General features: G+C 40.6%; 1 protein-coding gene across 3 annotated transcripts in view; it reads right to left on the bottom strand.

Annotated features, from left to right (window-relative positions):
* ldb2a (LIM domain binding 2a) overlaps positions 1–15,821 on the bottom strand; it is a gene marked incomplete at its 5' end in the record, with an annotated part of 84,067 nt that extends 68,246 nt beyond the window's left edge. For all 3 annotated transcript variants that reach the window (XM_079168052.1, XM_079168053.1, XM_079168054.1), the window contains one exon: positions 15,690–15,821. In XM_079168052.1, the coding sequence (XP_079024178.1) occupies positions 15,690–15,821 (132 nt within the window). The remainder of the gene's footprint in view (positions 1–15,689) is intronic.
* Positions 15,822–17,196: the final 1,375 nt, after the last annotated feature.

Below are 17,196 nucleotides of genomic sequence, written 5' to 3'. Positions count from 1 at the left end.
TATGCATTTAGTAGCGCTAGCTAATAAAGTTAAATGTTCCTTTAGAACTTTTCCATTATATGCAGGCGATGCTCTATTTAGAATCAGTAACCATTAATCCTCCAAACTGGAGCTTTGGGCAGCTTTCTGGCCAGAGTCTCGCCAAGTTGTAAAAATGTGGCTGGCTGAGCCGTGGACCGGCTACGTTTGGCTCGGATCTAAAGACAGAGGAGAAGCTGGATCCGAGCCAGACGGGCCGGAGAACAGCTAGAGCCTGGCCAGTGGACGCGAGCCATGTGAATCCTCTGGCTGAAGCTGAACAAGCCACACTGAAGCCTCGTGGTGCTGCGGATGTGGTCTTCAATTTCAATCCCTCGACTACCGCAGGATATGTTAGGAGCTCTGCTTTTATTCTGTCATTGGTAGCAGGTTATAAAACTGTAAATGAGACATATTTACTATAAAAAAAAGAGAAATCCTCCAATATCCTATGAGTCTTCTTTTGTTCCATCTCTGCCTGTCTCTCTTTGTGTCCACCTGTCTGTCTGCCATCCTCTCTGCAGCTGCTCGCTGACAAGACAACGTCCTGCCTTCATTTACGCCCGCGGACTCTCTGACGAACCACGTGGCGTGACGATGTTTGTTGTCAAATGCTACAAATCAGGCCGCCTCTGAGGGACCCGGGGTGAACGGACATGGTCGCAGCCGTGACGGCCGTCAGCCGATAAGGCTCTATTGATTCAAACGGATCGCAAACCATCTGAGGGGGATTTATCAATGTGTCAATTGCCCACTAGCCAACCACAAATCACCAGTGCCGGCCAGGCTCGGGGGATTTACAGGAAATCCAGAGGATTGGAGGGACAGCATAGGGAGGATCCTCAATAAATAGCAACAGAGCTGAGGGGTTAAGTCGTCGCATATATAAATGTTCATACCGGATGGAGACGCAGATGGCACAATGTGGTAGTAGAGAGAGAGGTTTTACTGTAAAAAACACACAGCGCCCCATTGTACTGTGTCTATCCATCGGTACAACCCTTTGTACTGTACACGCGCACCTATACACAAATAAACCCATGCTGCGCACACTTTTTTTATGGACTGCATAGATATTGCGTGCATTCACACTGCAGCCACATAAAAGAAGACCACCCTTTTCTTCCCTCACTCTATCTTCTCTAACAGTCCATAAACCACTAACTCTATGTTTTACATTAAACATTTTTTCCCAGAAAGCTTTTGTCCGTTTTTTTCCCCCCCCGCTGTTGCTTCCAGCCTCTTGTGGCAGAAAAGCCTCCAAGAGTGTAGGCGTGTCTGGGGCCTGACCTTGGAGAATTACCAATGTCTGAAACCCCATTCAGCTCCTGAATAGCATGTAGCCCGGCCGACTGGTGGGCCAAGGAAGCTGTACTGTTGTCAGAGATTCAAACAGCTTCAGGTTATTGGGGAGCATAACGACTTAACAGAACCATACACTCTCAAGATGTTTCAAAATGATCTTTAGCGAGGTAGCTTTTGTTTGGTGAAGGCCATCGAGAGATGCCACACTTTAAATAAAAGTCAAATAAAGCTGTATTTATATATATATATATATATATATATATATTACAAATGTTTTTGAGAGAGAGAGTCACAGCTCTTGTGCACAACCTTGATTATCTTAATTTTTGTGGCAGCACTTTGACATTTTTAGAGTCAATATTAAAAAGTAATTTAAATGAAAATATATTAAAAACATGTTTTTGTATTCAATTCAGTTGCTAAAACAATAACGGTATTCATAGACAAGTCGACAGATGGATTTTGATGATTAATCATTTTAAGTTATTGAGACTTCCGATGTGAAGTGTAACTAACTGATATCACCATGAGACTTCCCCAGGTGATTACTGACATAAAGTCAATAATTGTTTGCATTTCAAGTTTTCCAAAATGTTACATTTAAATATGCAAATGAGACATTATCTAATGCTAACATTTGGTGAATTTAGGAGAAATCTACAGACGTAAATAGACAAAGTAGTAAAATAAAAACCTAAATGTGAATTCTGGAGGTTTTCTTCCCACTAGTCAGACAGAAAAGTAAAGTAAAATAGCTCAAAATCTCAAAATTAACCAGTGGATGAATGACAGTTTTTGCCTGTAGTGTTTTGATACTTTAGCTGCTGTTTTACATCTTTGTAAACTGAATATTTTTGAGCTTTGGACTGTTGGTCGGACAAAATAAACAATTTGATGATGCCGAGTTGGGTTCGGGGACTTTTTTAGGGTTTTTTTCCATTATTTTTGGACTTTAACCAATCAAACAAATAATCAGTTCCTTAAAAATGCTTGTTTTCTTCTTTTCTCTCACTGCAGTATGAAATCCCCAGACACGGTGGCCTCTGGACTTAACCACACATGCAGGTGCTGTTTCTATTTAGGGGTCCTTAGGATGACAAAGTACAAGAACCACTCCTTTAGACTAAAAAGACAACACCACTTTAATCATGTCAGACTCAGTGCACACTAATGTTTCTGCACAGGTTTACCCTCTTGGGTCTTAAGTGTTTTTATATAATGCAAACTTCACATGTTGCTGCATTTGGCCACCTTACAGCCACCAGCCAAGCATTATGCAAATTAGGAGAAATGAATGCAGCACGGGGGGGGTAGAAGTCATTGCCCTTGAACAGCCACTGCACATTCACCGGGAATGAACTTTCTCATATAAATTAAGTCAGAGAGGAAGTTCCCACATTTAATTGCATGGCTGCCAATTTACTTAGGCATCGTTACCATTCCCCCTCTTTCTTTAGTGTCAGAGGATACAAGCAGTAGTCGGAGACCATCGCTTGTGTTTCAATATAGATTTAAGGTCGAGGTTAACACAGAGAAGTTGTTTGTCTGCTGTTTTCAATGCAGGAAACCTGCACAAGAGGAGCTGCAGCGAGGATGCATCCAGCAACACGGGCTTTCACCCAGAAGGTCGCAGGATTTATCCCCACAACAGCAATAATATCATTGTCCTGCTGAAGTGCCCTTGATCAATACACACACTGACTGACAAGTGGGACTTGCAGAGGGTTTCTGCTAAATTCCTATAAAAAAAAAGTGAATTTGTGACCCGTTAGAAAGATAGAAAACTAACTCACGACCTGATCAAGGGTTACATGTTCCTAAGAGGTGTGAGCACAAAGTGTTTTTTCTAACCTTTCAAATTGTTTGGTTGGAGTATTTTTGGGGATAAATATCCTTTTATGGAGCAGAATAACGTTCATCTGGCGACCCCCTCAGATTTGTCTTGTGATCCCATCCAGGGGTCCCAACCTCCAGTTTGGGAAACACTGGATTAGAGGATTTGCGGCTTTACGCTGTTTCAAACGATTGTGAATTCAATATCTTTGGATTTTGGACTAAACGGCCTATTTTAAGATATCACTTTGGAAATCTCTTGTACAATATGGGACCTTTAACCGTTTAATGTGTAAAACGATTAAAGGTCCCATTTTGTAAAATGTGAGCTTTCCACGTCTTTTTTATTATAAAGCAGGTCTGAGTGCTATATAAATACTGTGTAAGTATTAAACGTTCAATCCATAGAGAAATACACAAAGCCTTTATACAGAAGCTGTGCCTTTTAATGAGCCGTCAGGATTTCCTTACAGCTGTGATAAAACTATGTCATATATAGACCATTTAACAGTTTCAGCTCTAGTTTATTTCCTGTTGCAGTGTATGTGAATGGTTGCCTTCTAAATCCCAGATGTATATGATATTTAGTACATTAGAACAGTATGTGAGATTTTTTTAGCATCTCTGACAACCTTAGTGTGAAACCAATAGTACAGTATGTAAACGCTGGACACTACGTTAGCATAAATGTCCCACAATGCAATGCGTAGTGACAATATAGCGCAGCTCTGTACCGCCAATTCAAAAAAGTGTATTTGTAAGATTTCACTTCACTCAGCGTTATACAGTTTTAAACTTTTAACAGACTTTATGATTCTGTGAAATGGGTCTCAGCAAGTGACAAGGTAACAAACTAGCGTTTATTCAAACAAAAGTATGTTGAACGAGGGTACGCATTTTGAGTATCAAGTGCAAAGTATTCGAAATATTAATTTCTTTTAACATTAAAGCATGTGAACATGTTCTAGTAGAAACCAAATTCACAAGCATGAACCTAGAAATGAACACTGTCTCCTTTAAATAAATAATCAAAATGAAAATCACACAACCATTAGTTCCAGCTCTGCAAATAGAAAAAACTGAAATTTGTACAGATTCACCGAGAACCCAAGCAGCTCACCTCAATGAAGACAAACAAGAATAAGTCAATATGCACCAGCTGACACACAATCAGGACACCGTGTTAAGTGACAGCAAACATCAATAAGGATGAAAATAATAAAACAACAACAAAATGCATGAACGATAAAGCCGGGAAGTCAAATTATTTACAGCACCCATGAGAAATTAAAACCAAAAGCAAGGCGAGGATTCAGGCTGTGGCTTGGACACAATAACACTGTTCTCCCCCTCCAGCCTGTATTTCCCACTGCTGAGCTATTTAGACCAGTAAACAATCAACACACCGCCAAACAATAAAACTCAATCAATACCGGATTCCTCACATCCTCCGATATTGTTCAGTTTAAGTGAATGTGCTCTGTTGTAGTGCCAGTTAGCTCCTCCTTTAAACACATATTCACCTGTTGCTCATTAGTGTGATCTTCTGTGTGTGACCACGATGGCTTCCTCAGTGCTACACAATACTTACAGCAAATGTAATTAGTTCTGAAGATTTTTAAACTGTGAAATGAGACATGAAACATGTAGCGTGAATAGATTATTTGTAATCTATTCATAAACCGATTGGGGTAAAAGACAAAAGTACTATAGAAAAATGTAACACTATTCCTTTTAATGTACATATACATATGTAATTATTATAATTATGTGTATTGTGAGGTCATATGTCAAGGAATTTACATCCATACATCCATTTTTACTACCTAACCACCTGTATTATTGAATGATGAAGCTGTTTATTTGTGACTCGACTGATAACCTTTTACAATCTTTTGATGTTTTTTTTCCCCCGTTGTCACAATAACTACATCTACATAATAATAACTACAATTCTCGACTAATAACAACATTTCATTTTGATCAAATTTGCTGCAGTGCTGTCTTGAACTGTGATGCTTTGCATCGTTCACGGTTGTGTTAAAGGCCGGGGCCCTGCAAAGATATACTGACTGAAGAGCACAATCTGCGTATGCGGCTGAGCTCATCATGTCATATATAATGGATTAGAATCTAGTCGGATGTTTGCTGAGACCAGAGGTCTGGCTCCGCTACAATGCAATGCCCCCAGAGCTGTTCAGTGTCTTGCTCAATGACACTTCAGTAGAGCAGGAGTTTGGCTAATTGTTGGTTCATATTCATGGGCGCTGAAGGAGAACAAGCGCGCACAGAAAGTGTGTTTCTGACTAAATTAAAACAGTCCAGGCTCCTAATATTCTGTAGACGGTTCCCTATTTATTCAGTATAGTTCACTTCAGAGGAAAAACAGTAAACTACATCAGAGTCAAAAACAGCTGATCAGCAAAAATGATGAAACAGCCAGAAACCAGCAGCGGCTGGCTCCTGGTGTAACTAAACCTGAAGAGCAGTGCGTCTCCCCGGGGTTCACTGAATCTGGTGCTGAACTGATGAAATATTACGATATGTTTACACAGCACAAGTTACTTTCTACGAGCTAAGTGGCATCCAAAACGCCAATACATTTTAAAAGACTGAAGTAAATCTACTTCTTCAGAGGGTTTTTTCGCAGTACTCCAATACCACTGCAAAGGAAATTTCTAGGATGATGTACTATTAGGACAGTGACTGGAAAATTATAATATTGTTGACAAAAATGTTCCTGCACCTCAGTAGTTTTTCCTGACTTCAGTTAAGACACAAACAAACAGAACTATGAGGAAGATGCATCCCAGCAAAAACAGATAATGGCTAAAAACAACAACTAAGTGGGTCGGAAGCAGACAAATCTTGGAAATGGTTTTGAAAAAAAAAAAGAATGAAGAACTCAAAACTTGGCTGTTCTCCCGAGAGGACGCTTCATCAAATTTGCATACTGTGTGTTGGGATTCAGGTGGACGATGGATGAGTCAATAAAACGTTGGGAGACTATTTCCTCTCACAGTCAATGTTGGTTTCTTTAAATCATTACTGCAGTCGTGACCACAATCTTTTCCTAAATCTTACCAAGCAGGTCTGTGCCTAAACTTGTCTAAACCAAATGTGTAATTTTGAAGACTCATCCAGAAGAGAGAGAGAGAGAGCTGCAGTAGACATTTAGGAACAGTCACCGTCTTAAACTGCAGCTTCATCCATTGTGTTTTGTATCTTACGATACAAAGCTAGTTTCAAAAAGTGCAAACCATCCTCAAGGCCGATGTCAGCGTCTTATTCGAAGACACTGCGACACACGGGCTGCAGCAGAGATCCAACCGTGACCTTTATGTTTCAGGACGGACCCTCTGACCACATCGGGGGGGGGGGGGGGGGGGACGACGACAACAACAGGACATACATGGACCACAGGCCCGTCTGTCTCCCGTGTTATCTGAGCGACAGTGCAGCCTGGAAGGAACCAGGGGAAAGGGCCAGGAAAAAGGTGGGTCTATTGTCCGGGCATCCTGCTGGATTGGACTGACGCTCATTGTTTCACCAGAGGCCTTGTTTTTGTCTTCGTATGATTTTCTGGGAACATCCTCTCAAGAGCATCGCATGTACAGTGTGACATTACTGGACCAACAAAATGAGTCTATTGTGTGAATGTGTCACATTAAATATAAACATTGGAGGCGATCATATCCAAACCTGTTTATGTATCTTTTTAATATCTCAACTCTCAAGTAGATGTGTTTATTTGCCATCCTTTAATTATTATTATTACTTTTATCACCGGCTGCGACGGCGGTATTGCTTTCACCTTGTGAGTCTGTGAGTGTTTATATTTCTGTCTGTGGACGGATTTTATCACCGCAGCCGCGGCGCAACCGTGTAAGAGGCAGTCAAACTTTACAGGTGTGTCGTTGTCATCAAAATGAAGGCTGAGTTCAAAGATGGATGTGGTCCGAGCACAGCCGGCGAAATTATTTTCTGGACTGAATTTGCCTCAAAACAAGAAAGACTGCATTTCATATCTGATTTTTGTCCTTTCTGTGTCTATTCAGTGATTTTACACCAGAGAGCAGCTTTAAAATGAATTAAATAATAAACAGGCAAAAGGCATTCAGCTGACTTAACAGTAATGACTACACTTATCTTCGGATAAGGTGACTTTTTTCCCTCCATGAGTCTGTCCGCTCACCTTTTAGCAGCATTATTCCTTATTTTTTTTTTTGGGGGGGGGGGGGGGTAATAAGGGAAGCAGAAGCTAATGTCATTCGGTCCTTTCAGAGACTGGCAGCATTATGAAAATATAAAATGTTTTTGCTGTTAATGTAAGAGCTCCGAGCAACGTTTTACGGGTCCACAAAAGCAGATGTCTGTTCACTGTGAATCATAATAACAACGCATATCAGAGACAGAGAACTACATAATAATGCTGTTTATTCAGTCAATAACAAATATATAGACTTATTTAGCACTCCACTGTTTTGTTTTGTTGTTTGGGTGAGTGGGAAGGAGCTTCAATGATGTTTTGTATTTGTATTTAAATGTATTTGATAATTTAATGGACTCCGGTAACATCAACACTGTCCGATCAATATCTTAATCCATTCATTAATAAATTAGCTGTGAAGATTTGCTGTGTCACTGAGGCTGCTTTTAACAGAAAACAAGGATTAATATCTAAACATCTACAACAGAAGAAGACTCTCTGCCCTCTCCTACACAATTAACATGTGTTTTAATAATTGTTTAATTGATTTTAAAGCCTTTTGTTCAGTTTTGCATCATTAAAAACTCAGTCGTGACACATGAGAAGCCTATCCAGTGATACCTGCAGTGGCTTGTTTTCCCTGATGGTAGATAAATCCAACAGTAATGGTTCAGATAAGGGCAGCGTGATACACCTTTCTGGTAATTACTCTCAGCCAGTTTCACACACGCACACTGTAAAAAATGTCTCCGTAAACCAAGAATTTAGGGAGGCGATTCTGTGGAACTGTTTCTCAGTCTGGTAAAGTTTAATGAAAAAGAATCAAGCGATGCTTTGATGACATGAAAATAGTCATTCTTTTCAATTGACTAATTGATTATTCAACTACAAACTACAGCCTCAACATCTTATATTTATTAATCATATATCTTTATGAATGGTTGGCTAATTAAATGAAGCTGTGTTGTTGTAACAATTAACTTGTGTTTGTATTTGTTCGACACACTCCATGCCTTTATGTTGTTTATGTCATTTATGGTGGAATTTGAGTAGAGTTGTGTTGTTACTGAAGTAGTTGTGTTGTATTAAGACTATCCTGCTCTCATGAATATATTAATGTTCTGTTTGGACATCTTTTGCGTGCTTCGTTTGGAATTTCAGCTGATCAAATAGATCGGTTTTGACATGAAATCCGGGGTTTTCCAGCCTCTCAGTTGTTAAAGGAACAGTTCACCATAAAATCAAACATACATGTTCCCTCTGACCTTTAGAGCTATACATCAATCTTGATTGTTTTGGTGTGAGTTGCCTTCTCTCTAATGAAATGGGACTAGATGGCACTCGGCTTGTGGCGCTTAAAGTGCCAAAAAAATACATCTTGGAAGGAACTTAGGAACGTAGTTTCTACATGAAACTGTTCACAACAAGGTTTGCGAATTATCTTGAGTAACCGGGTCATGATTTCTGGATACAGAACATTGCTGTTGAGTTTTTCCAAATGTATCTTTTGGCACTTTAAGCACCACAAGCCGCATGCCATATAGTCTCGTCATATTGGAGAGGACAGACATCTCTACCGCCAATATCTGCAACACTCGCACCAAAACAATCTACATTGATAAATAGAAGGGAAAATATGTGTTTTGGATTTTGTGGTGAACTCTCCATTTAGGATTGCTGCTTTTCTTCGTCTTATAAGATAGTAAACTGAATATCTGTCGGTCACACAAAACAAACTATTTGAAGACATCTTTTTTTAACAATATTCTGACACTTTACACGCCAAACATCAATAATCTTCCGACTAATCACTGATCAAAATCAATATTTGCGCTTCTAACGTCTTGAAAACTAAAAACGTCCTTTGCGTGTTGTCGGTGGCTCATCTTTAATCCCTCTCTGTGAACCATCCAGCTCAGTGCCAACTTGACCTGCACATCATAAGCCTATTCATGTCAATCTGACACGTCATGCTGATGGGAACAGATCCACTTTGCCCCTGACAGGAACAAGGGATTTCGCCATAATGAACACTCCAGTTCCTCCGGTTCCACAGTCGAGCCAATGAGTCAGGTCTGTGGTCCCATTTTGAATAATGAGAATGAGACTAACTATGTGCAATAGACACAAGAAACCAATGGCCTGCCAATCACTGGTTACTGATTGCTTGTGTGTCCACTGAGGAAGAGTGTGACCATTAGACCCACCGTCAGCAGCAGCAGCAGCCCTGTGGGTGTTATTACGGGCGCCTCCATTAAAATGCTTTTGTTTTGCTTCTGTTTCGCCCTCTGTGTTGTAGTTTTACTTACAGTTTTATTCTGTGTCGCCGCTCTCCTCTGCTGAATATTAATGCCATCTATGCTAATGGCCTTACACCGGCTGAGGTCGACCAGGCTCCTCCTCTGAATGTTAATCCGCCGGCTCATTTGCATACGCTTAAGTGTCACATTCCCCCACAAATCATCGCAGCTGCCTCCGCGCGGCGAGGGCCAGTGGCCCCCAGAGCGACAGCACAGAAACAATGTGGTCACGCCGTATGCGTGGCATCAAATCCACATCAAAGCCTGTTTAGATTGCCAGGTCACAGTGGGTTCACATTGTGTAAAATGAAGGTAATGGGATAGCAGTCAGCCCCGCTGCAGAAATACAGCCAGGCAGGTAATAAGTATGAATGGAGCAGGTAATAAGGTTGGGATAGAAACAGACCCCGAGTCATCACAGGAGCAGGACTGTTTAAGCTGCAGCACAGTTATCAGTTCAAAGGTGAAAGCTGATCTCAGGCAAGCGCGCAGTGCTTGTTGTGTCGTTGCTGTTGTTTTTTTTATTCCTTCTTATTTCTGAGTGCACGGCAGGTGAAAAGGTTGTTACTGAGAAAGAACAGAAATCAGCCCTTCAGCATGTTTTGAAGGAAGAGTTTCACCTAAAAATAAAAAAGCTTTTGTTAACGAGCTGAAAGCAGACGACATGAGATGATATTAGATATTTCTATTTGTGGAATATGAATCAGATAAAACGTCGTCAGTGTGAACTATGACCCTCAAAGAGGGACATTGTATCATCATCATCATTCTGTTCAGCTGGAACAATTAGTTAATTCACTGATTAAAGAAATAGACAACTATAATCGACGAATCATTTAATCAATCTAATCATCAATTAATCGTTAGTGTCTTTTAAAGGCACAATTAGTAGGATTTGTCGGCTGCGGTTTGTAAACATCAAATTCAAAGTTGGCTCCTCCTCCCCGGCTTAACGAGGGTTACGATGCTCAGCAGCAAGAGAGAAAGCCAACCTCAGACTCACTCTCGTGTAGGAACGAGCTTCATTTCGCCTCGCTATGTTTACGTTTCTAGCAGCGTTGTGTCCACCATTTTTGTAGGTTCCTCTTGGACGCTTACGATCTTTCACCTGGTGGTTTTCAGAGGGATTAGCACCCAGAAACGTCCTGAACACAGCAAAATAACAGACACCACCACACACTTGTAGTGGGTCCTAAGTGATGATTGAGAAGAATCATTTTTGTATCGGTCTATATCTTGTCTTTTAAGTAATGAAACTCAACACATCCTCTGGTTGCAGCTTCTCCAATGTAAGAATTGTTTTATTCTGTTATATATGATTTTAAACTGAATATCTTTGAGTTTTGGTCGGACCAAACAAGACCTTCGAGGACCTGATCATCTTGGATGCAAAGAAACTGGAATGGATATTTTTCCCTTTTTCCTGAGATTTTGTTGACTAGCCGATGAATTGATTAATTGAGGAAGTAGTTTGAGAAAGTAGCTCAATCAACAGATTCATGGGTAATGAAAATAATCATGTATTGCAGCCCTATAATACACAGCAGGTCTCTCCTCCTACACCTCATGGCTCAAAGCAAACACTTCATGTTGGAGATGTGTACACCTCAAAGTAAACTACCACACACCATAAAACAACCTCTCTAATGCACTGAACACCACCCAAATTGACTCTTACCTGTCTATAATGGCACAGGAGCATCTGAGGGTGGATTTTCTTTCCCCCGGTAAAGTTCATCTCCCTGGCTTTTAAAATGATTTAACAGATGCTGCAAACATTTCCCACTAAAAGTTCCAGTCCGTGCAACGATACTGTGTGTAAGACTTCAAATCAAAAGAGTTAAAACCAGAGTAGCATGTCTCTGTCTAATTCTAACAAGTTGTTATTTCACCCCCACAGGATTCACTGCCTGCCCTGCTATAGATGTCACTTATACTGCAGACTATAGCTTCCTCTGGGGGTAAGAAAGTCTCCTCCAAGTGTCAAGTCCTTGAGTCCTGCGCCTGCCAGTGCGAGCAGCAGTTGCACCACCAGCCAAGCAAATTCAAAAGCACACTCATGAATAAGACAAATGGAAAGAATTTCTACCAGAAGAGTGACTCCGGTCGACTCCTTCAACACTTTTCTAAAAGGTGGTGTCATACTGGGACTTAGTCAGCTCCCCCGTTTTGAAAACTACTCGGAGCGAAAGGGAATGCAAACTATAGAGAGTCATTTTGCTGCGACGGCCTGCCAGCGAGCGCGATGTTAAGTACGCTCGGAGCCATTCTCGTCCTCAACAATGGAAGTCCTTTCACGATGTTAAGCATCTTTACTTGGGTGATAATTCTGACAAGACGCTTGAAATCATTTCTGACTGGGATCAACAAAATATATAACAACAAACCCAGGCAAAGAAAGGCTTTAATATGCCTCTTCACACTAAAATCCAATAGAGGATTTAACACCGTTATATGTTCTTTGGATTTGTTTCATATACTTCTTCTTCTTGTGTCGTATGTGTAACGTATCCCTGCTCATAATGACATGTATAAAATGATTTTAAACAGCTCAAAACACACAGTTGATGTTGTTTTATCGCTTTGATAGCTCATGATTTTTCCAGATTTTATAAGAATTGCTTAAGTTTCAAAAGTCTGCTACAGAAAATGAAGCATTATTTAATGTGTCAGCTGTAAAATATTGCCAAATACTATGGGGTTTCACTGATATTGATGTAGACAGTCCTTTACTTGCAGCATTATGATCCCAAATCCTGATTAAATCTATTTGTACTTCTCTTATACATGAGTAACATCACTATGTAGGACACGTTTCTTTGACTGTGAATTACTTTTTTTGCAAACAAAAGTATTATGTGTATTTGTTAGTGCTTTATCAATATGATCAACATATGATACATTCAATGTTTCGGTTTTTGGTGTAATACCAACGCTTTATAATCATTTCAATATTTTGTTACCTTCATCGAATTTACAAGCCCATTTTAGTGGCAAAGTGAAGGTGAAGTTCAGTACTTTTCAACACACTGAGTTTTAATAAACTCAAAAATGTTTGAATGATTTTGATATTATTATTTCCACATACAGCAGTGGGCTCTATGGCAATAAAGCTAATGTCAACAAAACACAAAGGAAAAAGATCGTCACATAATTTAAAAACGGAGTTAATCAAACTGATACTTCGATAAAAGACCAGTTCACTGCTATTTGTTTACATCAAACACAGAAGGATCTGCAACAGCTGCTCGCAGCAAAAACCTTGATGAAATATTCAAGACAACAATCCACCGGGACAATTCAGCTATTTTCCTCTAATGGAATCCAGATTTTGGGCAAGAAACATTCCAAACTTCCTGTTTTTGTAACAAAAATCATCGTGACCCTGCGCTGATACCGACACGGTCTGAATGTGAGCTGAATGTTAAAGTCGTCTTGTAGGAGTTGGACTGAGCGCCAAGAGGCAGCAGAATGACCCCTTCAGGCACGCATCATCATTACAGCTGACCTCGCTAAACAGGAAGTAAACCATCTGCTTCCCGAAGCATGTATATTTTTCCACTTTTTGTTTCATCTCAGTTTTAGTTAGAAGCCTAGAAAGAAAAACTCTCAGTAGAGTTAGAAAGAGACATTTTTCATTTTCTACATTGAGCTCTGTAAAGGCAGATTTATATTACAATCTTGTCACCTTTCCCTAGAATATTTTTTTTCACATGCAAAAGGTTTGTGTAAATTGATGGCTCCAGTTTTGCATTCACGAGGATAATTGCTATGTAATTTCGTTAAAAGCCTAAACTGAGCCGTATGGCACATCTGGATGCAAACAAATTTCGAAAGCTGAAGCATTTATTTCCCGCTATAAGACACTACTTCTCCCTCATTATATTCGCCACCTGGATTTCAATCAAACAATGAGCACATCGCTAAAGAGACGACGTATTATATATTACTTCCATTGAAGACGGAAGACGAGGAGGAAAATGAAGATGCTATGAACACTAACGGGAACAAAAAACTAATTATATTATTATGCAATTATATAATTCAGTCTGAGGAGATGGAGGTAATGGTATAAACTGATGTGTGTCTACTTAACATTTGTGTGTTTTCACATTATGGACGACATCCCTGTGCTGTTTGCGCTGTATACATGTCCAGTGGTTCTGTCCTGTCATGTGTGTGTGTATATGTGTGTGTGTGTGTGTGTGTGTGTGTGTTTGTGCACATGCGAACACGTGCATGCATGCGTGTGAGTTCATGCATGTCCATGTGTGCGTGTGTGCATGGTGATTGCACTTGGTGTCTGGGTATGTGTGGAGCGGGTGTCGAGGTCCACTGGGGCTCGGACCACTCCGTATGAATAATGCATCAAACCGGGCCGTTGCATCTCAGCAACGTCGCCTTGGTCTGCTTAAAGTTGCAAGTTCCCCTTTAGGAAAGTCAGCATCATTGCTGCAGCAGCTCGGCTGGAGTCAGGCTCTAAAACCAGATTTCCTTTAAATGACTGCAACGATTTCGTATGGAATCATGTAAGTATAGTATATTTATCCACAACAACTTAGTTTTTAATGTCTCAGTGAATCAAATTCCAGCCTTAAACTCACATTATTTAAAGAATTACATATAAACTACAATGCATTTGTCGATTTATAGAGAATTAATTTAATTTAAAAGTGTTTTTTTTTTGTAAAAATAGCAACATTCACTGGTTTTCTTATTCTTCTGTGATAGTTAAGTGATTTGTTTTGTTTCTGGGCTGCAGGTCGGACAAAGCAAGACATTGTTTGAGGTCACACTCTGAGAACCTGTGATGGTGATTTGTTTTTTGCTATTTACTGATAATCTATTGTCAAAATGATTATTATTCAGAATCAATTGTTAGACTAATAATGAAAATAATCCCTAGTTGCAGCCCTAACATATATAGTTGAAAAAGTGAACAGTTAGGCTGCTCAAAGGTGCTTTTTATTGCATTTAGCTGCTTTCTATTTCCATAAACATGCGTCTCGAGGACAACTTGACATGTTGGATGAACTTCTTATCTGCAGATTTACACATTCGAGATCACAGAACAGATGCTGAAGACAGATGCTTGCTATGTAATTCACAGTGGGATCACCAAAGGTTTTATCTGAATGACGCTGTACACCAAACTCGCTGAGCGTCCAACTAGTTGAAGCATCAGGAAACTGACATGAAATGAAGTCACACTCATGCAGCTGTATCACAATCATCTTGCGTTGCAATCAGGGTCACTTTCATTTAGAACAACTTCATCCACAGACACAGTGATGAATCATGAATCATGAATCATGGCATACATCAAACACTTCACCCCACAGTGGGCAAACTCTGCATTCATGTCGGTCTTGATCTGTTGCAGTTTTTAACCGCAGTCGGGGGGAAACAGGCGATATGTAGATATATGCTAATTATTTAAATGCACGTGAAACAGCCATGCCTTATGCAGCCTGGCAAGAGTTGAATAGTCTTCCAGACGCCCTTACTGTCTTATAATTGTAAATAACTTTCTCTATGAATATGTTTCACTGCCCAAAAACTGTTCATCTTAATCTGATGAGTTTTCAAATCTTATTTAAAATCTTTGAATTTCATATAATTGCGGTGCAGGCTCATCTGATTTATTACTTCAGGTGGATCACTCAACCCATATCAGACTCGGAGACACAAGTCATGCATTTTACATTTTAAACAACTTAAATAGCCACGTGAACGCATCTCCTCCATTTCATCTTTTTTTTACTTCGGATGATGGTATTTCTTGCAGCGTATTGTCTTCACACCGGAGCCTGTTTACTTTCACCTCAGGAATGTTTGGCACTTTTGCACCGCATCCACACCTCCTGATTGACAGACCGTAATCCTGACCCGAGCCTCTCTGTCTCTCTCTTCACTCTTTCTCCAGCCCCAACATCCCGTCCCTTCTCCCCGCACCGGACATCCACAGCCCCGGCTACCCTCCCATCGGTACCGCAGGAGCTATCCCCTCCCGGTCGGCTCACCTCTGTGCGCGTCTGCAGCCGCTTGTTCATCTCGTAGATCCGATACTCGGGCTGGACCATGTAGGGCGCGTGTCTCCTGTAGAAGGGTCCGAACGGAGACGAGTAGAACGGGTCTTGGGTTGAGTTGGACATGGTGGCTCCTGGCAAGGCGCACGGTGCGATTTCAACATCCAGCGGGCACAGCAGCGCACATTGGAGCGCGATGCTCTCCGAAGACCCCCAGTAGGAAGCAGCCGCTGTCGAGTCTGAGCTGCACTCTGCAAGTTGGCCTGCCTAGTTCGCTGCTATAGCGTGGTGCTGGAGGAGGAGGAGGAGGAGGAGGAGAGGAGCGGAGGAGGGGGAGGAACAGGAGAGGGGGGGCAGAATTGAAGGGGGAGGAGGGAAGTCGTTTCCTGTTCCCTCAAGACCTACACTCAGTTTTGCACTCTTGCAAAGTTCAAGTAAGATCTTTGTGTGCATGTGTATGAGGGGTTCTTTGTGTGTATTCTGTTCTAAATCAATGCATTGTTTTAGTTTACACAACAAGTATTTGTGCTATAAGCATAAAGAAAGTCACATTAAGGTTTAGAATGAAAAACAAGAATGTTTTCTTAAATTCCTGGAAGAATCAACATTACATTCAGCATATCGGAGGTTTTAATGATATGAAACACAAACTTGCCAAAACTGATTGATCCCTGTAAAGTACAATGTTCAAATGGGTTCATATGAAACAATTCAAACTGTTCTGTTCCAGTGCCTGATATGAATTTATGGGTTAAACATATCGACTAGAATAACAACAATCTGTCAGAAATATATCTGTTTTTTAAGAAAACGCATTGCAAATAGTAATAACACTTGACTTGTAATAACATATTATCTGGAAGATTGTCTTAAAAAGAAAAAAGTAAAATCTTTCTGTTTTCTGTCCAAATAAAAAAATAAAATGAATGTCTGTAAAAAGTTGAATATACCTCCTCCTGAGCCATGATCTAAACTCTGAGACTCAAAGACACAGTGAGTGATGAGAGCATGCTGAGCAACACAGCTGACGAGTCTGCACTTGTAAAAAAAATGCCCATTTAATGTGTAGCATGATTTCATAATAGTGTATTGATCGTGTTCCCTGCATGCAGTCGATGCTGCTAACGACAGAATCTCAGTACCTGGCTAGTTATGCACCGAGTGGCATAATTTGTGATTAAGGGAAGGTAGAGTAGAGTGTGTGTGTGTGTGTGGGGGGGGGGGGGGGGGGGGGGGGCTCGCTGCTTTGTCTGCTGCAGTGTGGAGTCTGCAATCCACAATGTCACTCTGAATGTTAACAAGTCAAAACGTGTGAAACCCGCCAGATGATTTTCATTTAATTCAGTGACATGTGCACACTGGTAGGTTGATAATGGGTGGTGGTTACTATGAAGCACTGTGTGTAAGATTTGCAAATTTCAGATTTTACATTCAGTGGAACAGTAGTATCAAACATGACATTGTGACACAGCGGCAATATGCAAACTAAAATATGAGTGAT

This window comes from Pholis gunnellus (assembly GCF_910591455.1).
Source record: "Pholis gunnellus genome assembly, chromosome: 10".
Classification (NCBI taxonomy): Eukaryota; Metazoa; Chordata; class Actinopteri; order Perciformes; family Pholidae; genus Pholis; species Pholis gunnellus.
Note: the sequence above shows the minus strand (reverse complement) of the source record. Positions and strands in the feature narration are given on the sequence as shown.